The sequence below is a fragment of the Botrytis byssoidea genome, assembly GCF_014898295.1.
Source record: "Botrytis byssoidea strain MUCL 94 chromosome Unknown BBYS_004, whole genome shotgun sequence".
Taxonomy (NCBI): domain Eukaryota; kingdom Fungi; phylum Ascomycota; class Leotiomycetes; order Helotiales; family Sclerotiniaceae; genus Botrytis; species Botrytis byssoidea.
In genome coordinates, this window is record NW_024065845.1 from 1,751,995 (window position 1) to 1,774,263 (window position 22,269).

The window sequence follows — 22,269 nt, forward strand, 5'->3', positions numbered from 1 at the left end:
ATAATGTTTGGACAAGCGAGAATATCGATGAAGTGACTAAGGTATTATAAACATCTTTTTCGGATTACTTCCCGATTCGCCAGATACCGAACTTCCTTACAAGACAGTCCAAATCATGTCATTTAAATTTCTAGATCAAGTAAAGCATACACGAGATAGACCCTCTCACGTCAAGACTTTACTTGAAGATCCGCCTTCTTCAAGCTAAGCTCGATCGGCCACTGTGGAATAGGATGCGGAGCAGCAGCATACTATATTTAGGTGCTTTTTTCTTCCGCTGTCATGGAACAAATCACATCTTACGCCTTGCGTTGACAGCCGGTCCATATTTTTTCTATCACATGCCCACTTTCTACGAGAAACATTGGCTACTATAAGTACACTTTTCCTCCTTCTTTGTCACTGCTGAAATAGACGACTTCAATCATTACATCTGTATGGGAGAATTGAACAAAGCAAGACCCGAGAAACGCGTTGAGAAGAAAGTCACGATCAAGTGGTTGAGAGATTGCATCTGCAACCGAGGCATCTATGGAGAGTACAATTACGACAATACGAACATCTCTAGAGCCACTGGGGTGAAATTGAAAGCTTGGTGGCCAGTACTGCTGGGCATATACTGACCGAATGGCTCGTTCAAGAAGTGACCACTTATACAAGACTCTGGGCTACCCATTGTCAGAATCTCGTCAACGAATCGACACGGTGAGGAACTACCATTGCAGCTGGAAGCAGAGATCTTCACGAGGTACTATATGCTACATAGAATACCACGAAGCAAATCGACAAGAATACTGGAGCAAATATCAACTTCATTAGTATCCCTGTTACTACTCGTGTCACTTGGATTCCCGTGCCAGGCATGCTAGTTCCGAAACTTACCCCATAACACTGCATTTTGAGACTTTGTTCAATGTTGATCACCAAATGCACTGCTAGGCTTGATGCCGGTTGGAATGCGGGGAAAATAGGTACGTTGCGCCCAAGGTCTTTTCAATGGAAAGAAGTCGGGTCTTTAGAATGAATCGTGGATGGAAATCCACATGACTTCAGGATTGCGGCTACTCATTGCCGTGGAGAATTTGGCATATGCTATGCTAGAATTACACGGGGGTTCGGTGGCATCATTGGGCTTGGTATAAGAAGGCTTTGGATGCAGCAACTGGTGGAGCGGGACTGTTCTATGTGACCACCAGGGATCTCAATATCTTTGTCGTTCTTACCGAGCAGTCCCGTCATCCTGCGTGTTGCACTCCGCAATTTATCGAGGAGCCAAGTGGTGACCTCAAACTAGCAATATGGGGACTCTAGATGTGCTAACTGCGTTGTCCGAGATTATTCTGGACACCTGTAACGTTTAAATTATTCTCAAGATGTTGTCAACAGGGTCAGGGCAACCAATCCAGATATCTGATCCTCCTCTTGGCGTAACATGTCTGGGGAAGTTCCACATAGAAATCTTACTAAATACTTTCTTTGATGGGGCCTAGAATATTGTCCGCGGCCAGTCAAGTGCGGTATAAATCGCTAAAGCTCAATGTTCGGCTCTCTATCCCTTGAATAAACGACCATACCGCACAGAAAGCTGGAAATGGAAAGTCCTTCCTTCGTATTCCGGGGTAAGTGGGTCACTGGCTTCGACCAAGCACCAAATTTGTAGTCCGGTGACAATCCAGCGAGGAAGCTGCGAATGTGTCAGAGTTGGCAGGTTTAATGTGGTCATGGGCGAGTGGGCCATTCAGTCAGCCGAGATTCGAGAACAATCAGTTTGTGAAGAGAGAAGCGACCCTGCAGACGGGAGTGCTTTTTGGGTGCGGATCACTGCATACAGGGAAGTGCTTCCTAGAATGCAATATACGAGGGAAAGCTGCGACTGCGGTGAGCGAACGCGGAGCGCTTCGGGCCTTTCGGGAGTCTGATTGACCGTCTTTTCGTGAACATTTTCAGGAGATTCGAGAGCTGGTTATTGCGTCCATTGAGTAGAAGAGATGCATTGCGCTGATGTCGATTCGGTGTTCCAGGTGCCTCAAATAAATCGTATAAATAAACATCTATATCACAATACGTAAATCACAAATAAATCACAAGTCTAAACGATCAGTATTGATGATTCAAGAACAGATAAATAGGCAATCCAAAAAATCGGTTGTTCCGATGTCGTTCATTTGCAATACTAGTGGCAAATATAGTTTACCGACTTGCGTCAAGTTACGTAATTTGCAAAATCTTTTTCGAGGTCACCTTGTACACACTAGCCATCTTTTTTCTTGTCCGATCAAGGGGCCCGGATTGCAAAAGGGGGTAGACACATTGGCTACAACCATTGCAAGTGAAATTTAGTTACCAGACTCGCCAGAGTACTCGTACTGGAAAATATCCAAGTTTGCAGATATTGAAGGCATTTTTCATATTTTCATGCCTGTAAGAAGGGTCCAATCCAATGTGCTCCCCATATGGTGTATCAAAGATTTAAATGCCGACTGCAAGATCTACCATGCGCCAACTTCCGTCAATTGAGAGATGGATACTAAAATATTTTTTCAAGTTTGTTGCAATGCATTTCCCACACTTTCTATTGGACCTCCGTTCTCGGCGAGGTACCCTGCTAGAATATTCGGGATTGCCTTGAGCAAATAGCGCCGTGGCGGGGAAAAGGAAGGACTTTCGAGTCGTGCATGAGCGGCCCCAGATTAGAAGTCTGCACCAAGTCTTCTTAAAGTTCTTTTGCATCTGCCAATGCTCGCTTGGCCTCGCTAAGTCAGGAGTCTTTACTCCTTTGGATTTAGTCATAGTACGATCTAGATCCACTTTATTGATATTGTACATAATAGCGCGCTCCATACAATTATAGTATGTCACTAACATTTCCACATTTTCACAACAACTTGATGTTAAACCCAAGTCAAGCCAATTTGTAATTGGATAGAGCTTGGGATTCCATCTGATCCGAGCTTACATAAGCCCATCTGCGCACTCAATGCTTCAGATCTATTATATAATCCGCCTAGAAAATGACATATTTTGGAAAAAGACTTCTCTTTCCATTCAACAACGACCTTCATCTTAATCCTCAGGACTTGCAACTCATCATATTTTGCAGATAGAGCTCTGGAATACAGGAGCAATGTCTGACCAATTTCAATTCTCACGCCAGGCTGAACAGGGCGACTACGACAATAAAAGCCAAAAAAGTGAAGCAAATAATGATGTGACTCATGACGCAGTCTTTGGTGAGATTAATGAAGATGGACCAAATTATCGAGGAGTATGTACAGAGTTATCTACTAAAGTGTATGGTTGCTAATCATCGTCAGGTTGGTGCTTTAGGTTCGACTGCCCTTATGCTCAAGACCAACTTGGGTCTTGGTGTTCTTTCAATTCCAGCTGTTTTTGACACGTTGGGTATGATTCCCGGTATCATATGTGTCCTTACCATGGCTACGATCACGGGTTGGTCACAGTACATGATTGGAGTATTCAAGAGAAAACATCCAGAAGTGTACGGTATTGAAGATGTTGCTGGTATCATTTTTGGAAATGTTGCTCGTGAGATCGTTGGTGCTGCATTCTTTATTTGTGAGTAGCTCCGTTTGGTTGTATAGATGAGTTTTATTCTGACCAGTTCATCTAGTCTGGGTTTTCGTATCTGCATCTGGTATGCTCAGTGTTTCAATCGCCTTGAATGCGTTATCAACTCATGCTACTTGCACTGCTGTGTTTGTGGTTGTCGCTGCTATTATTGCCTTCATTTTCTCCAGTATCCAAACCCTAGGCAAGATCACCTGGCTTGCATGGATTGGTGTAGCTGGTATTATCACTGCTAGTAAGTCAATCAGTCGTCATTGTGAGGAAAACCCCAACTAACACGTGCAAGTTCTTACTCTCACAATCGCCGTTGGTGTTCAAGGAAAACCAGCCGATGCTCCTGTTACAACAGGCCCTTACAAGTCCGACTTCAAGCTTTTTGGCTCTCCATCATTTACTGATGCTATCTCTGCCTGTGGCTCGCTTGTTTTCTCGTTCGCTGGAACTCCTGGTTACTTCAACATTCACTCTGAGATGCGCAATCCAAGGAGATATACTCGTTCAGTGTATATCAGTCAAGGCTTCATCACGGCTATGTACATTGCAATCGGTATTGTCGTCTATTACTTCTGTGGATCTTATGTCGCGTCACCTGCTCTCGGTTCCGCAGGTGACACCATGAAGAAAGTCTGCTACGGTCTTGCTCTTCCTGGTCTCTTGGTTAGCACCATCTTGCTTTCTCATGTAAGTACAGCTCGAATCTCTCATCTCTTCTTCTCTAACATTTCCCATAGCTTCCCGCAAAATTCCTCTTCCTTCGTCTCCTCCGCGGATCCAAGCATCTTACTGTCAACTCCATGACCCATTGGATGGTCTGGCTCGGCTGCACTTTCTGCGTCATTATTTGCGCCTATGTCATCGCAAGCGCAATTCCAATCTTCGGCGGTCTTATCTCCCTCATCGGCGCTCTTTTCGGAACCCTCTTCAACTTCCAACCATTTGGTATCATGTGGTTTTACGATAACTGGGGCCTTAGAAAGACCCAAAGATCGCGCTCGTGGATCTTTATGTGCTGCTGGAGCATTTTCGTTATTATTATCGGAACATTTTTGATGGTCGCTGGTACCTATGGATCGATTGTTGCTATTATCGACTCCTACAGTGCAGCTGGAGGATCGAGTTCCTTCAGTTGTGCGGATAACTCGAATTCCGTCTAAGGTGGAAATGGAAGGAGGGGAGTATTAATATCAGATCAAGTGTAAGTCTTGGTAATCTCGAGCCGCGGAGTCCTTGGATCAAACTTTCGACGAGAGGATCCCGAAGAAGGGATGGGATTTCACGCCAAGTGCACCTGTCGCGCCGAATTATCTCTGTGTCATACGCATCTACCTTGACTTCATCAATTGAGGATTCTGAGTAGTCCCGCGAAAAGGACGAAGGGTAACCAAATCAAATCCACGTCGCCATTTCTGAAACATCCAACTATGTACCCGGAGTACGAAATCCAAGACCTAATTTATCCCGGCCATTCTTCACACGCACCACGCACCAGGCCACAGGATATCGCCGCGCGCTCCACCGGAACTCTTCACCAAAAGTCATATTTACAGTTGAACTATATCTATTCTACTTTTGAACTAGAATTATTGTTTACTTAGACTAGAAATATCCATTACATTTTTGCGAGGGGGAAAAATGCTTTTTAGTAAAAGAATAGAAGGAAGTCAAAAAATGGTCTGGTATAACTAGAAGGTGCTAGTTACTGGTATAGCTAGCTCCCCGAAACCAGAAACCGGCACGCACAAAAGTTAAAGAAATAGAAGGAAAGTCAAAAAAAGAGAGGGATGCCAGACGGACGGGCAAAAGTTTACAAGGGTCTGCAAAAGTTTACAAAAGTCTCGCCGATTGGCGCATGTATTATGAATCTGATGGTCAAACAAATAATTTTAATCGTACTGTTGATGTCTCGTGAAAAGGGTTTATGGTTGGTTTATTGTTGAAGTGGCTGCTGTGAAATGATTTCTGTGCTGGTTATATCGTGCTTGTGGTCTGGGGTTACCAGAGAAGAACAAAGGGTATTTGGGCTCTTGAGTCCTTCCGAATATTGGGATTGTGTAGAATTTTGAAGACGCTGTAGAAATTCAGATATGGTTACATGATTGAATTGTCTGTAAAGTGATTAAATCTTGTCGAACCATCGTCTCTTTTTGAATGTTTGTCTCATAATCGATTTTTTACTTCATTTTAAAATTTTATCGCAGGTCAAACATTCGCTTCATCGTGACTTGATAGAGCGATCTCCGGCAAGATCCAATAGTAAGAGAAAGGCAGTTCTTTGAAAAATCAGATACTAGTGTGGTGCTCAATAATTTACGTTGACGACATAAATGTGATAAAAAAGATACATTTTTTGAGTAGTGGAGATTGTATTCAAATCTAGATTATGCTACAACAAACATCTTTCATTTTGAACACCTTTTCTACACTCACGCCCGGTCCAAGTTTTCAAGAGTGTCCATTATCTTCTTGCTTTGCGACACATGACTCCTATTTGGGCCTAGGGATACAAAGATAATATGGTAAGCTGATGCTCAAAAACGAAGAGAAAATGGAGTAGAAAAGGTAGAATACAACATACCATGTCGACGGAGTTTCTACAGCAATAGGCGACTTTATTCGCTTCCGTACATGTGCTTCGGAACTCGTTGCGATTGGCTGGAAGTGGCATCGAAACTGGGATGAAGTTAACATAACTTTTCCTGATGTGGATGCTCAAAGGGTGAAGGTGGCAGATCACTTACAACGCTCGCATCCATCTTTGTACAATGTCCCGCCTAATTCACAGCATCGAGGTTTACGACGTGTAGCACATAGTTTGCCGGGTGGAAGGGGCTTGGTGTCCTCTGGGTCATCTTGGACATCTAATGCAATATCTTCAGCGACTTCCGCAGCTTCTTCTTCATATTCTTTTTCTACTTCTATGCTTTCGATGGTTGCATCTTCATCATTGGATGAGCTTTCTAATGTTGTGATATTCGTAGATGTAGTATCATTCCTAGTTGCTATGGAATTTTGATGTCCATAAGTAGTGCCATTGAAGAGTTTACTGTCGTCTGCAGTTTTATCGTTGGGTGTATTGTCAATATAGGCACCAGTGGCTGTGCTAACAGCAATGGTAATGATAGCAATACATGAAAACTTCATAATGGCATTCTTTGATGGAATGCAAGCAGAAGAATATCAAGAAAACTGACATGTAACATGTGATGGAGAAGGATTTCCTCAACAGAAGATTAGGTTGGATGCTAAAACGGTAGCGAGTGGGCAATACCGCACATCGTACAACTGCCTTGCATACAAGACATGGCCAACCTATTAGAGTATTGATCGAGAGGGATGTCTAATCTAGTCCAATGGTACAAGGAGATTATAACCGCGCCTTCAGTTGACAATACGCCGGATGCATTATCGTTCGAGTTTACCGGGTAGTTCCTACTTCGCTCGAAGTATGGGAACTGAAAATCAATCCATATCCTTAACTACAGGGGAGAGTGTCCAAACATACAGACGAACAATTAGCTCGTGGTAGTAGTTCCTCCAAGACTACCTTAAATTTTGGTGTCTCCAAGCATCCTTCTCATATCTCTCCGTTCTCTTTCAACTTGGGTGATGACTTGCATACTCCTTAGTGATATGCAGTGATATGTGGGTCACTACCCGTCATTTACCGGTACTTAACGCAATGGTTAGGGACAATTAAGAATTTCAAGGATTTCTAGTTTGGAAATATTACTGAAGAGGAAAAAAGGGATTTAGTGCAGTACCGAGAACATTAACAGTATCACGTGTCAACCCCGCCTTTTTCGGAATTGACTTCGACCACCAAACGGGAAAGCTGCCAGGCCGACTCCAAGCGGAGTCCAAGCTGATCAAAGGCAAAAGGCCAAAATGTCATGATGTAATTGAGCGATGAAACTCAATTCGTCATTATTGTACAGATCGAAATGTTATAGTATGTTCCATTGTTTACAGGTAGGTTGTCTCTCTTTCTAAAAATATTTCTCATTCATTGTTCATTCGCAAAGTAAACAATTCAACTGTTTTATTATACCCAACCTTTCAATTTACTATACTCACCATGCCTTCCATTCGATGCCTTCACTCTGCTAGCCGCACAATGGCCTCCATCCGAACCATTCAATGCCGACAACCGGCTTCTATTCGAGCCATTTCTTCTACACCACTCCGAGCTGCGACTCAGGGCTATGGAGATGGTAAGGGCCACCCAATGGCCGAGAATCCTCAAGACCAAGGTGCCTCAAACAACACAAAGCATAGTGCAGAACACCCTGGTCCTGAGCCAGTATCTGAGGGACAAGGAACTGGTGCCGGCCCAACGAAAGGCGGTTCCGGTGGCCCAAAATCTCCTGAAGATGCATCGGCACAATCTGGAGGATCAAGATCGAAGGAAGCAAAGGAGACTGGATCCAGCCCTACAGGTGGTTCTATCAAGGAGAACGGAGGTAAGAATAAGAACCCAGAGGAGAAGAGCGTCAACGGAGCTTCGCCCAAGATTCACTCCGAAGACGAGCCGGGTGTGAAGAGTTCGAGCAAACAAGCTGAGGTTGAGAAGCATAACAGGGAGTTCAAAAAGGGACATGACAGAGGCGCACAGAAGGTCTAAGGATTAGATTGACAGGAGCTTTGATGTGGTGAGTTCATGAAATTGGTCAAAGCCGTGTTTTGAAGCTAATGGATAATTTCTTGATAGATGATGTAGGAGTAGATCAGAGGTTAATGCTATGTTATGTTTGGCGAAGATGTTCTCTTCCATGATTCTGTATAAATATCATTTTAAATCGAATTTCATATGTATTTTCCACATCAGACAGGAATATCACATTTCGCAATGGGGGTGTACTAGCTTATTATATGATGATTGGTGATTGAAGTCGTCGTTAACAATCAATCGATATGATTTTCCTCTCTTAGTCCGATTCATTTTTTCATTCTTCGTAGTTCATTCAGACCTCAACTTCAGATTTCACTTCCTTCAGACTTCACTTCGCACACACGTAATCTTACAGCTCTCATCCATAGCTACCCCACATTATCAGAGATGGCAAATATATATATCTTGGTCCGTGCACCCCTTTTGGGCCTTTTCAAGCCACATCTCTCGCACATCATCCTGGTATGACAATTATGGATGACAATATGACATCAACGTCAACAAAACAACTGGATTCCCAGTGAAGATGAGGAGAGAAACGCGTCAAAAGGATTGGTACCGTACTAAAAACTCCCATCTGTTCCAACTTTTCCATTAGAGGAAAATCTAGATTTTTCCACGACTTTCTAATGAAATGAACCAATTACCTTGGAATACAATTCCTTAGCTTTCTTTGTTGATTCTCACACAGAAATTCATTGGTTGCATAGAAAAGCTACGTCACTTGTTCTTGCTTTTGCGGAAGCTTTGCTCCAGCCACATAGGTATTGTGTGCAACGTCAACAACATAACTTCTCCTGCTACCATCAATCCTTCTCCTCTTCTAACATCTCAAAATCATATCACGAATTGCTTGTGAAGTTCTCCATTTTCTTTTGCAGCGATACCCAGAACTTTGAAGTTCAAGATAAGAAGAGTAAGAAGGAATAGTAGAACTCATCACACAGGATGAAGTTCTTTACAAAGCTGTTGGTGTTGGGTTTGGCAGCAGAAGTTACAGTAGCTAGTAGCTGGTTCAGTAAGGCTGGTATGTTTACCCTTTTCATCCATTCTGTTTTCATAGCATCACCAAGCTGCCATATTCTGTGTTTTTGAAGCTTCAGACGGTATCATATCATTGATTTTAGGCAATGAATTGGCTTGCACACATCACCTCCCGTGTCTATTTCGTCTGATGTTTATTCATTCCTTTTACTAATATATCATCTTTCCAGTCTACAACAAGTGGCATGAAACCGAACTCGAGAGATGGCTTTCTGATAACAATGTTCCATACCCAACTTCTGCCGATCGTAAAGATTTGGAAAATTTGGTGAAGGAGAACTGGCAAACAAAGGTTGCCTCGCCATATAACGATTGGGATACGAAACAGCTCAACTCTTACTTGAAACAGAAGGGTGTTGAGACTAAAGACACTGCTGAGGCAAATAAGGATGGCTTGATCTCTCAAGTCAAGGCTTACTGGTACGAGGCGGAAGACAAAGCAGAAGATGCTTGGTCAAGTGTTAGAGATTGGGTTTTTGATAGCTGGACTGGTAAGCTTGTCAATGGCTAAAGATGCTTTTGAGCATTCACTAATATCCTCACAGATTCTCAACTTCTGGCATTTGCTGATTACCATCACATTCCCGTTCCACACCCAAGGAAGAGAGATTCTCTTCTTCAAAAGATTCGTTCCAACTATGACACCATTGCCAAGAAGGCCGGCGAGACTGCTGCCTACCCCGGCAACTGGCTCTATGAAACCTGGTCTGAGTCAGGTACGTTGCTAAGATTCAAATACACATTTATCTATACAAACACTAATATTGTCACAGATCTCAAGGAATTTCTCGATACCCATGGCATTCCAGCACCTCAACCATCCACTCGTGACAAGTTGATCGCTAGTGTACGCCGTAATGCTCGTGTTGCCAGTCTCAAAACTGCGGATGTTCAAGCCTCTGCCTCTGCTTCAGCTTCTGCTGCTACCGAGACATTGAGTGAGCAGCTTCTCAGTGCCTGGTCTGATTCTCGTAAGTTTGTTATTATCTTCTTTAATGATCAACCAATTAACAAGGTACAGAAATCAAGGAATGGGCCGACAAGAATGGTATTAAGGTTCCTCAAGGAAGCAAGAGAAATGAATTGTTGGCTATCGCTCGTAAGCACAAGGCTCAACTTGTAGGAGACACTGCCGCAGCTTCTGCTAAGAGCGTTGCAAGCAAGGCAAGCTCTTCTGGAGTATCCGCTTTCGGTGCTGCCACAAGCTCTGCAGGAAATCAATATGCCAAGGCTACTGATGATGCTCAACTAAAGGCTGAAGATGCTTTCAATGCTGCTATTGGATCATGGAGCGAATCCCGCCTCAAGGCTTATCTTGATGCCAGAGGTGTCCCCGTCCCATCATCTGGAAAGAAGGACGATATCATTGCTGCTGTCCGTTTACACAAGCACAAGGCTGCTACAGGATGGTCTGCTTGGACCTTTGACACCTGGACTTTGGACAACTTGAAGGCTTATCTAGCTTCATCCGGTGACGCTGCCGCTAAGAAGGCAGCAGAGAAGTCAGGAGCTACCCGTGACGAACTCGTTCGCGCTGCACAAGATTCTTATGCTCAGGCGTCCAAATCCAGTGGTGTTGCATATGCTAGCGTCACATCCTATCTCACTCAACAAACTGATGCTGCCAAGGATGCTACATTCGAGACTTGGTCTGATTCCGACTTGAAGGCTTATCTTGATAGCTATGGTGTCCCTGTCCCACAAGGAAGCACTAAGAATGAACTTGTTGCTTTCGTCCGTAATCAAGCCAACTACTTCAAATATGGTAAGAAATTTTGTCATTCCTTGAATTTGATTGACCGCTAACGATATTCAGGCACCACTACACCACAAGGTACTCTTTGGGCTAAACTCTCTAGCGGTGCACAATGGGTTATTGACCAACTCTCTATCGGCGCTGCCTCGGGTAAACAGCAAGCTGCTTACCAAGGCGAAAAGGCTGCCGATGCTGTCAAGGAGGGAGCTACTTATGCTACCAATCGTGCCGGTGAAGCAGCACAAAAGGCTGGCCATGCTATTAAGGAGGAGTTGTAAACCTATTAATAGGTTACTATGACTCAACTTGCAGCGCAGAAGGCTGTAAATTGTACCACCACATCATTAGGCGTCTAATATCTCGAATCGAAAGCGAATTAACGGATCTCTTTAAGTTGGTGGGCATGAATCTTCCTATGGATTAGGATAGGGGGGTTGGATGGGTTACATGATCAATGAGGGCAATGAAAAAAATTAATTTTCTATTTTTTAGTCGTAGGATGAGTGAATTGATAATATTGCTGATTGATAACTTGGGTTGATGAATGATCTCTTGATTGTGAATGGCAGAGCAGTTAATAAATATATTCAGATCATTAAAAGCTATCCATAATATGAACAAAGATGGGCAAAGCTGTAGCTGTAGTGTTGGTCAATGAGGAACTTCCTTTTTAGGCTTATCTAAGTTTATCGGCCCCTTCATTTATGAATTTATCCCCTAGTGTTAGAGCGTTTCAATCGTTGTCAGACAGAACCTGCTTTTTTCTCTCCAAATGCCATACACATTCACCAATCAATACTATCGAAATCCCTGTGGATTCACCAATTCTATATCACATTTATAGGGTATGTTTGTAGGGAATATCTAATTCATTAGTGGTCGAAAGCCTGAAAGCTTCTACGCGTGAAGTATGATGTAAGAATCTTGATGAAGTCGAGGAAGTTGGATGATTATCATATGCAGGCAGGTATTGTATAGTAAGATATTTGTTTGTTAGGATATCTAGAGAGATATTGTCAATTTCCCCAACGCAACTTCTCCATGAGAGGAAGGCTTTCTATGATAAATATCAATTGTGTTTTGCATGTTTTATGATTTGATCGAGATTGATTGAGATTGGTTGACCTTTTTTGCTTACATCTTTTGGGCCTTGAATTCATATACAAATCGCGATTCTGGGTACAGTCCCACGAGTTTACGGAGATTTTAAGATTTCTAGGGATCTGGTGACTGGAGGAACGAACAAAAATGGGTGGTTTAACAATTGATCGGTCGAAGACGATACATGTATCCTTTCGCGGTCCTGCTGCCTCGGCAAATGTGGCAAATCAATCGCGCGAATGCGAAAAGGCGAATGAATTTACTGGGAAGAAAATCAGGACGGTCAGAAGGTCAAGATTTAGAGAAGAGGGATTGGATGATGAGGTGATTGAAAGGGTGGATGTTGGGAGTCTGGGAGGGGAATTCGCAACTGTAGGGACTGAATTGAGGACAAGAAGTATGTGGAATGGAATATCGACAAACATACCGACTTCGCCAGTTTCAGGGGAAAAGAGAGGAAGGAAAGAACCACATGATGATGAGTCGAGGGCAGCAAAGATTGGGAAGAGTGGCAGACCTACAATTACGACTTCGAATACACCCCCTACACCATTCTCTACGATGCCGAGATTTGCACTACTCGCATTTCTGATTGCGGTGGTTGTGCCTGCATTTGGGTACACTGGGAGGCAGAACAGTAACACGAATTTTATGAAGGGGAACGGTGCGGATGCGGGTATTATAAGGGACTCTGAGTTTGTAGATAATGGGAGTATGATCGAGGGGAGGGCTGACAGTCCTACTTCGATTTGCACAAGATGGAGTCATATGAGTATGTTTTTGCTTGTTTGCTTGGATTGGTGGATATAACTAATCGAGAACATCTCAGCTGCGAATGTCAATGGAACGCTATACATATATGGAGGAGAAGCCACCACAAAGAGTGGGCAAACTACAGATACTTGGAGTAAGGGCTTCAATCAAAGTAATTGGGAATGGTATTAATACCTCTACAGACAACAACTTCGTAACATTAGATCTTACAAAATCATGGCAAATTTCATCCCCAGTTCTATCCGGTCTACCACAACCATCAGGCCCACCTGCAGTAGCGATGGGCTCTCTCTGGCACACATATGATTCGTTGTTTCTATATGGAGGGGAATTTTCGGACAGTCCACAAACTTCCCCTGCGGCAGTAGCAACATGGAAATATGACATTTCGTCGGCGACCTGGACGGAGTTTTCAAATCCACAAACATCGGCAGGGAATGGTTCAGATACTGCACCGGCGGATGTTCAGCGTGCGGCGGAGGGTGCGGGGCTGAGTGTTCCAGAATTGGGCAGAAGTTGGTATTTTGGGGGACATTTGGGTAAGCATCATGTTTCCCTCGGTTGCTCAGGTTGGTATGGACAATCAATGAGCGGCTAACTAATATTGGGTGTGCACAGATATGTACACGACGCCCCGGTGGTCAAACCAAATTGCCAGGATATATTTGAAGAGTCTTCTAGAATTCACTCATCCTGGATATACAAATACTGGAGTGACTTCATTGGGAACTACGAGTGGAGCTGGTTCCGGTGGTGTATACAGGAATATTACGCAAGGCGGCTTGCAAGATGAGGCTGGCTTTACAGAGAGAGCTGATGGTGTTTTGGTATATGTTCCTGGCTGGGGAGCAGATGGAATGCTGCTTGGACTGGCAGGTGGCACTAATGAGACATTTGTAAGTCATGAAGCCCCAGTCATGATTTCAAGAGAACTAACATATACAAGACGGAGATGAATATTATCGACGTATATGATATCGCAAATAGTACTTGGTACAAGCAGCCTACTTCTGGAACAACTCCTCCCATTCGTGTTGATCCTTGTGCTGTCGTTGCTGCTGCGCCCGACGGTAGCAGTTTTAACGTTTATTTATATGGAGGACAAAATCTCATTCCATATGGTAACCAAACTCAGTATTCCGATATTTGGATTCTAACCATTCCATCTTTCACTTGGATTCAAGTCGATATGACAGACCAGTCTCAATCGTTACCCCCAGCTCGAGCAGGTCACACCTGTAATCTTTGGGACGGACAGATGATAGTCGTTGGAGGCTATGTCGGTCAGGATATTTCGTGTGATAGTCCTGGTGTATATGTCTTCAATGCATCGTCACTTCAATGGACCAATTCCTTTACAGCCCTCTCGTCTTCCTCTTCCTCATCATCGGACCAAGACTCCGATATCATTAAAGGCTCGATAGGCTATACCGTTCCCGATATCGTACAATCTGTTATTGGTGGTTCAGGAATGGGAGGTGCAACAGCGACTATACCGGCAGCAGGATCAGCAACTGCCGGTCCCTTAGCAACGGGAAAACCACCTACTTTCACAGTAACACAATCCCCATCTACAATCACTTCTACCTCTACTTCTACTCCAACGTCATCTCCTGACTCGGAAAAAAAAGGACCAAATAAAGCCGCCATTATCGCTGGTGTCATTGCAGCTGCACTGGCTTTTCTGGCTGGATATCTGGCGTTTTGTACTTGGCTTTATAGGAGACAGTTGAACCTCTATAAAGATCATGTGGCGATGTCGCAGAGAACGGCTTTCGTGCCTGCCGGTAGAATGTTTAGGGGCTCGGGTGGATCAAGTCGAGAAGATAGAGGGATGATGCTGGGACCGTTTGGGACGGATATCAGTGGCGCAGGTGGGGTACAGACGCCTAGTGTCAGGTCTGAAGGGGGAGGTCTCTCGAGTTCTGGAAATGAAGGAAGTGGTAGCGGTAGTGGGAATGAGGATAGGGGAGGCGCAAGTGGAAGGGGGAGTGGAACGTATGTTTTTGGAGGCGGAATCATGCCAGGAGGAGCATCTTATCAGACCATCGATGAAGAAGATGAGGGGGTCGTAATGGGAGGAAGCGAGAGTGTAAGAGCGGGATGGAGGGGTCATAGAAAGGGAATGGGGAGTGTAGGAAGCACGGGGAGTATTACGAGTAGTTTGGAGGATTTACTGGGGGATAGAGAACCAACTTTCTTTAATGTGGTAATGAATCCGAGGAGGACGTTAAGGGTTGTTAATAGTGATTAGTTTCTGGATGCTGGGAGGGGGGAGTACTGGTCTTCATTGATGGGCTGAATAAGGGAGGAAATTGGGTGTAGATTGGTGTGGTTGGTGGGTTTTGTGGGTAGATTTACGGATGGAAATATATGGTCCAAGTCAGTTTGGGATGGTTTGGTTCGGTTTGGCGTACATGCGTGTATACTTGGATACGGATTCTGTTATTGGGAATATACAAACAGGACACCTATGTATAATGATATTGACTTCAATACTATTTTGTTAATATTTTTTTTTTCTAAAAAGAATTATAATAATTAGTTTTTATCAAAAAAGGCTATGATTATCGGAAATAGACAGTAAGTTTTCCGTGTATTTCCGTATTTCTTTTTGACCACTATTATATTGTTCTTTCAATGCAGAACAACAATTGAAACAAATCTTCCAGCACCAAACCAAATTTGAGGTTTCTGTTATACAATGGACTCAATTAATGTGACCTTGAAGGAGATCCCTTACCAACTACCAGCAACAGTATTGGAAGCACTCTTGCGCTTAACCCAGAGGGCGGACGAAAAAACCGTTGAAGTTCGATATCTTGTGAATAGCTCGATACCAAACCGTATTATCGGAGACCCCATTCTTTTATGCCAGGTTGTTATGAAGTTGGTTAGAAATGCCATAAAGTTTGCAGAGCAGGGGCAAATCAACATTACAGTTCAAATCGCAAAACATGATCCCGCCAATGCAGAAGAACAAGCTCTAGAGATTATTGTCTCAGATAACGGTACTGGGATTCAGAAGGGCGACCTTGACTTGATTTTTGATACTTCCCGGCAAGAGAATGGTTTACCATATCAGAGACGAAGCGGTTCAAGCTTCGGCCTATCTTACTACAAAGACCTTGCAAAGCAAATGGGAGGAGACCTCCGGGTGGAGAGTCGGTATGGCAAGGGGGCCTCGTTCTTCTTTACGAGCGCATTGCGGCCCGCCGTCTCCGATGAAAACTTCATCTCGGAGCAGCTCAAACCGTACAATGGCCACAGCGTACTTTTCATTGATCAAGGACGGACCGGGCACGAAAGGCAAATCGCGTTGGTGCTGGAGGCACTTGGTTTTGTTCCAGCCACTGCTGATTCAGTCTCACACATTGGGCAGCCACGAGAGAGGATGTATGATATTATACTCGTCGACTCAATAGCGTCTGCGAGAGAAGTTCGCTCGATAGATGTGTTTAAGAAGGTTCCAATCTTGTTGTTGGGATTACCAGTTCCCTTTAGCCTCTCACCGACACTAGATCTCCACATCGCCTCATATATGACAATGCCTTGTCTGGCGATTGATCTTGAATATGACATACTTCAGTCTTTAGAGAAACAATCACCACCAGTTCCAACTGACAATCTCTCCTCATTGACTATCCTTCTAGCTGAAGACAATTTCATTAATCAGAAGTATTATAGAAAGATTCTAGAAAAATATACCCATGTCGTTACAGTGGTTAACAACGGGCTCGAAGCTGTTGAAGCGGTTAAGGCAAAAAAATACGAAATTTTGCTAATGGATGTAAGAATGCCAGTCATGGTAAGTTTTCCTGCAGTCAATTCTAGCTTTATATAATAACGGGGTTGTAGGGCGGCTTTGAAGCCACAGTGAAGATCAGAGAATATGAGCAGAGTCAAGGCCTTCGACAAATCCCAATAGTTGCCCTTGCTCTCGGTACACGAGAAGAAGAAGAGTGTTTGAAAAGAGGGATGGGTGAGTGTCTTTCTAAACCGACTGCTGAAAGGCACTTAATCAGAATGGTCTCTAAATATGTACGATATAAGGATGTAGATAGTTTGTCTTGATTTATCATTGTAATATAGTGTAGTTTTATAAGGGCTAGTATCTATATAGGGTTGTGGTTAATGATCTTATTAGTTGATCCAGGGCCGAGGGGAATAGAGTGTGTATATTGATTCTCATCGATATTGAATATGGTACCGTGGCTTGGGTTGTGCAGTGGCCTTTAGTGAGGACCATCTGGTGATGAATCGCTAAGATCTATGTCCCTTATACCAAGCTTTGAGTTCTCAAAATCTAACCTATCGAAGTTATAACTTGCTCCAGATGAGAGTGAATTTTATTGAATATAGCGATAACCATGATAAGCACACTCAATACTATAAGTGAATCTAGTAAAATCTAGATCCAAATCTAGACCGCTCGTGGGGTTTTGTTGCACATCTGATCGATCTCGAAATTGACGTAATCAAGTTTCTTAGACCAATAGAAGAGCGAGCGCAAGCTTGTAGCTTTAGCAAGAGCCAATAAATCATAAGCCTCAGAAATGAACTTTGGGAAAGCACGCTAGTGGATGATCATACTTGATCCAATGGAATTGTTAGTATTGGATTATCAGAGCCATGGGCAACGCTCAGGCTGCAGTCTGATTGAAGCTGCTTGATAGAAATGGCTATAGGAGGTTCACAACTTTCATTGATCTCGATGAACCCATCACAACGAATGTTTCACCTTTACCCAAACTCAGATATGCAACAAAATGTTCGCGGTCAAATTCTGATCGCATCCTACCTGAGACGAGAACATCCGTTAGTGAATACAATGTAAACCTCAAGAGTTTTGTTGCATATCTGATGTGTATTGATGTTCGCGTGAGTAAAATCTAGCAATCAAGTTGGAACTAGCAATGAACTAATGATGGGCTAGCAATAAGCTAGCATATATATGATTTTGAGATATGCAACAAAACCTTCATGTTGGAATTCTGATAGATCGAAACCACGTGCTGCTCGAGACGAGAATATTTACAAGTGAATACGCTGTAATTAAAAAAGTTTTGTTGCACATCTGACTCGTATTGGTTTTCGCATGAGGGAAAAGCTAGCAAATAATTTGGAACCAGCAATGAACTATTGATGGGCTAGCATCGAGCTAGCAAGGAGCTAGCATATATGTGATTTTGAGATATGCAACAAAACCTGAGAAAATGTAGTTGATTCACTACTTCGCTCAACAGAATTCAGTTTGGTAGTTTCACGAGTTTTGTTGCATATTTGACGCGTGGCGGTTTTCGCGTGAGTGAAAAGCGAGCAATTAAGCTGGGACTAGTAATGAAATACCAACGGAATAGAAATGAGCTAGCAATACGCTAGGGTATATATGATTTTGAGATGTGCAACAAAACGAGAAAACGTAGGGTATTCACTATGTCGTCTAATAATAGAATTTGGTTCGGTAATTTGGGAAACTTTGTTGCATGTCTGAAGTACAGGAATTGTTTCGAGAACGGCATCGTGCAGATACAGGACCGATAGAGTTGTCTTCTGATGATAGTTAGTGATATACTAGCAGATGTGGATGTAAGGCAGCTAAATATGAGTACTTGTAATCGCCCTTAGCTTGATCTTGATGGGAAGGAAATTGACCCTGATTGATGAGGGTGGTTGCTGTTGAGACTGCTTCTATTAAAGTGATTTTCTTCAGATATGCAACAAAACTTTATGGTGAATTATTTTTCCATCACAGCCTTGCACTGGAAGTGAGGTATGTTTGGTACATTAGTTGTGGTTAGGAACTTGGTTGTATATCTCATCTGAGCCATAACGTTTAGATCGGTTGCAAAATCATGATTAAGGTTAACAAGGACAGCAGTGTTGACGTTCAAGTAGATACCAACGTTGGTGATCTTCAAACCAGAACTATTATTTGGACTTGATCGACGATGACCAGAACTCGAAAAAAGGATTACAGATATGCAACAAAATTTCCCATTTTGTAATTGCAAACTTTAACCGAGACTCTTTTTTACACCGTGTTTATATCCTCTTTCCAAAGCGGGGAAGCAGAGAGAACTAGAATTGGGAATAATTCTTCAACGTCACCCGTATCACACCATGCCAAAACAAGCAAGGACAAGGTCGAGGTGCATCAAAGTTGAGAGAGTCGTTATAATTATCCTACCCATGAACTACCGAGATGCTCAATAAATGCTAGTGACGCGACTTTCGTAGAGGCGGTTCTTTTTGGAGATCTGAATACATAAGCGCATTTTCTTGGAGGCTGAAGAAAAGGCGCAGAGTTGTTTCTGGTAATCGCTGTGTTTTGTCATGTAAGTATCTCGAAGTTAGAGACTTAAAAAGCCATATGTAATAAGACTCACCCTATATCCACCTAATCTTCCATAGGATTTCTACTATCATCTATCCGTCTCATCGGTAGACCTCCCTCCCTCAAAATAATCCCCGAGTTTACCAACATAATCCTCAAATCGACTTTCAGCTTCTCACTTTCCTCGATATCCTCCATACACCAATCGATATTCTCCTGGACTCTGACAAAATGTTCCCGCCATATACACTCGTGGAAAATTTTCAAGAACGCCTGTCCATGCTCCAGAAGACTGGGATCTTCCTCATAACTCTGTATCATTTCCTCTAGCTCATGACGTCTCCCATGCAACTCCATGATTTCCTTATTCTCAGGAACACACTTGATCATTGGCTGTTCACGAAGTAGATTTATGAGAGGTTTGATATAATTTTCCACGAATTCCTTTTCACCGTTTTCAAACCGTTGCATTTGCTTTTCGATATCTGCATCGTTTTGTCGTCTTATGTTTTCGGCTTTGTATCCTTCAAATAGTTTTTTGCAAGTATCGATTTCGGCATTTCTTTTGGATATTCGGGATGGGATGGTCAGATAAGCTTTGAGGAGTTCGCCATGCGCATGGATCTGGAGAATAAGAGAATCAATAAGTTGTGATAGGAGTATTGGAATGGAAAAGTGCTTACCATGCTATCATCAATACCACGGCTCCTTTCGCGGGGAGGGTCTGCTGATCCGTACAGTTCTTCCAGTTCCGGTTCTTCCACTTCTGATTCTTCAGAACCAAGGTCTGGCGTATCGAGCTCCATTTTGCTTTATTCTTCTTCGACGAGTTTTCTTCCTGCGCTTCTCGGGATTGTTTACTCTGACCTCTTTGTAATGGATGTGGCAGGTTTGGAGTGGGGTTTTATACGAAAGACTGGTTGGGTTGGGGATGTCAAAAGAAGATACCTGTAGGTGCTCAGGTAATGGAGTTGGCAATTCACTAATAACATTGAAAGAGGTTTGGTGAATGTGAACGATTACTTAATTCAACTCACAAAGACATTTGAAGATATGGTGGAAAGGACCCTTAATCATGAATTTATTTTGAGTGCTCCCTTGACCATTCTTATTGAATACATGACTTTGACAGGAGTCTAGTTCTTCAGAGCAATGCATATCGATGCCATTCAATTAGCCTTGAGAACAGATATGGTTGATGTAACTATGCTGTCGGTTGAACCAAACAAATGAAACCTTTTATTGACCGACGAAGTGCAAGTCAACTACAGAGCAACTTGCCCAATATATCATCACGAAGTTGCTTTTGATTCAGCGTTGTGAACCATCCTGACTTCATCTATGTAATGGAAGGCGGGAGAAGAAGAAAGCCTTTCCAATGCTGGTACATAAGGGTATCGTCTGGGCGACTCTCGTTCCTAGCATCGACCTTAATTTCTGCGACGTTGCGAGGACGAGAGACTCCACCTTATGCCTCCTTCTCCACGTTTACTTCCAACTAGAAGAGATGCGCAAGAAAGTCTCATCTTCCTCAATGTTCCACTTTGTAATGATCGATATAAATTAAGAGTATACCTTCGAGCATATTCTCTAGCTTTCCGAGCAGTATATGCCAGAAAATGGTCTCGTAGCGCTGCTAGCTTTGCTTTCCTTTGTTTTTCATCTTCGACGTACCTAGGTAGGTAGATGTTGAATCTTAGTTTCCTTCTTCCATTTTGGTCCCCCATTCTTTCATTGGAAAACTTGACTTCTATTGCTAGTCAACTAGGATGACGTTCGTCCCAAGGTTTTCTTAGGGTTTCTTTTTGGAGAATTGCTTTAAGCAATCTAGGTACTTGATCGTCGTTTGAGTTCCGATCTTCTCTTTTAAAACCAAGTTCATGCAAATGTGAAAATATCTAAATATGAGAATATAGAATGGTGCATGGTGCAGTCGTTGTTGTCTGAATGATTACTTTTAACTGAAGTATTGCATACTTCCCCTGCTTCAGCAATAAGGTTCTGGCCAGAATAGCCAAGATTCGGCTCGTCTATGTGAATTATGCCATCAAGTCGCGGAATACTTATTATATCACTTGGAACTAGCGGTTTATAGAGATCTATGGTTTTGATTGACCTCTCGACCTGGTCTCGAGCATTGTTAGACAACATAGTACCCCGTTCTTGGGATAGGTCGACGTCAACGGTATTTGATGGGCTGATGACGAAGTGGCCAGTGATCCGCGGAGTGTTTCATCCTCGATCAAGTTCGTGCTTGAGTTGTTCAACCCCTCTATGCTATGGGAGAGGAACTATGCAAGTAGGCATTTCACACTACTGGCCTCGCTCGAGGTCATTGGTTATCAAACATTCTTGAGGGATATCATCGCGACCAGGTTCCAGACTCAATATAGTAAATTAGTAAAATGATAGACTTGAGCAGTGAAGTATTGTTACAAAAAGAGCATTCCATCAAGCGCTGTAGAATGTGGCATATATTCCTTCAACTCTACCCATAGCGACGTTGAATGTAACCTGATGTAATTGAAGTCATTGTAGCTGAGCTGAGTATAAAATTGGACCCTTGATGCCCGCCCGACTGATGGTAAACGTGAATGAAGCGAATTTTGCCCAAGGCGGTGAATCTCTCCAATCCACCCCAGCCACTCGAATTAAGGTTAAACGCCTACAATCCTAGCCTCACCGAATACTATCCCTGTGGTAACCGGCGATATCTGCAGATAATTATGTATTTGGTACCTGAATGCAACAGCTGGCGCACTCGGTGAGAAGATATTCTGATTTCATCATCGTTTGATACGATACGTATATTTAAATCTGGAAGTCAATGGATTCTTCAGTGGTTTAAACACACTTTCCATTGATACACCATTCCAAGAACTGAGTCTCTAGATATCTATCGCGCAATATAAAGTTAATTTTGGGTACATTTGGCGGGGATTTTCATAAAATAGGTGGTTGGGCAACGAACCTTGGAATAATATAACGGGTAAATTTCTT

The 22,269-nt window shown here is 43.1% G+C and overlaps 8 protein-coding genes across 8 annotated transcripts; 5 read left to right on the plus strand and 3 right to left on the minus strand.

Moving 5' to 3' along the window:
* Positions 1–544: 544 nt before the first annotated feature.
* On the minus strand, positions 545–897 carry EAE97_002632 (uncharacterized protein; the record flags this gene model as incomplete). Its single annotated transcript, XM_038873144.1, has 2 exons — positions 545–751; positions 883–897. The coding sequence occupies 2 exons, from the start codon at positions 895–897 to the stop codon at positions 545–547; spliced, it is 222 nt and encodes a 73-aa protein (XP_038736350.1).
* Positions 898–3,124: 2,227 nt separating this feature from the next.
* EAE97_002633 (uncharacterized protein) lies at positions 3,125–4,742 on the plus strand (the record flags this gene model as incomplete). The annotated part of the gene is made up of 5 exons (XM_038873145.1): positions 3,125–3,265; positions 3,315–3,576; positions 3,632–3,823; positions 3,875–4,269; positions 4,320–4,742. The coding sequence occupies 5 exons, from the start codon at positions 3,125–3,127 to the stop codon at positions 4,740–4,742; spliced, it is 1,413 nt and encodes a 470-aa protein (XP_038736351.1).
* A 1,301-nt stretch (positions 4,743–6,043) lies between these two features.
* EAE97_002634 (uncharacterized protein) lies at positions 6,044–6,729 on the minus strand (the record flags this gene model as incomplete). The annotated part of the gene is made up of 3 exons (XM_038873146.1): positions 6,044–6,082; positions 6,164–6,258; positions 6,327–6,729. The coding sequence occupies 3 exons, from the start codon at positions 6,727–6,729 to the stop codon at positions 6,044–6,046; spliced, it is 537 nt and encodes a 178-aa protein (XP_038736352.1).
* Positions 6,730–7,663: 934 nt separating this feature from the next.
* On the plus strand, positions 7,664–8,209 carry EAE97_002635 (uncharacterized protein; the record flags this gene model as incomplete). Its single annotated transcript, XM_038873147.1, has 1 exon — positions 7,664–8,209. One exon carries the CDS (start codon positions 7,664–7,666, stop codon positions 8,207–8,209), a length of 546 nt encoding a protein of 181 aa, XP_038736353.1.
* A 996-nt stretch (positions 8,210–9,205) lies between these two features.
* Positions 9,206–11,335, plus strand: EAE97_002636 (uncharacterized protein; the record flags this gene model as incomplete). Its single annotated transcript, XM_038873148.1, has 6 exons — positions 9,206–9,284; positions 9,472–9,792; positions 9,847–10,017; positions 10,075–10,272; positions 10,323–11,066; positions 11,118–11,335. 6 exons carry the CDS (start codon positions 9,206–9,208, stop codon positions 11,333–11,335), a joined length of 1,731 nt encoding a protein of 576 aa, XP_038736354.1.
* Positions 11,336–12,305: 970 nt separating this feature from the next.
* On the plus strand, positions 12,306–15,186 carry EAE97_002637 (uncharacterized protein; the record flags this gene model as incomplete). Its single annotated transcript, XM_038873149.1, has 5 exons — positions 12,306–12,930; positions 12,988–13,065; positions 13,115–13,471; positions 13,551–13,828; positions 13,879–15,186. The coding sequence occupies 5 exons, from the start codon at positions 12,306–12,308 to the stop codon at positions 15,184–15,186; spliced, it is 2,646 nt and encodes an 881-aa protein (XP_038736355.1).
* A 450-nt stretch (positions 15,187–15,636) lies between these two features.
* EAE97_002638 (uncharacterized protein) lies at positions 15,637–17,006 on the plus strand (the record flags this gene model as incomplete). Its single annotated transcript, XM_038873150.1, has 2 exons — positions 15,637–16,740; positions 16,791–17,006. 2 exons carry the CDS (start codon positions 15,637–15,639, stop codon positions 17,004–17,006), a joined length of 1,320 nt encoding a protein of 439 aa, XP_038736356.1.
* Positions 17,007–19,332: 2,326 nt separating this feature from the next.
* Positions 19,333–20,075, minus strand: EAE97_002639 (uncharacterized protein; the record flags this gene model as incomplete). The annotated part of the gene is made up of 2 exons (XM_038873151.1): positions 19,333–19,893; positions 19,953–20,075. 2 exons carry the CDS (start codon positions 20,073–20,075, stop codon positions 19,333–19,335), a joined length of 684 nt encoding a protein of 227 aa, XP_038736357.1.
* Positions 20,076–22,269: the final 2,194 nt, after the last annotated feature.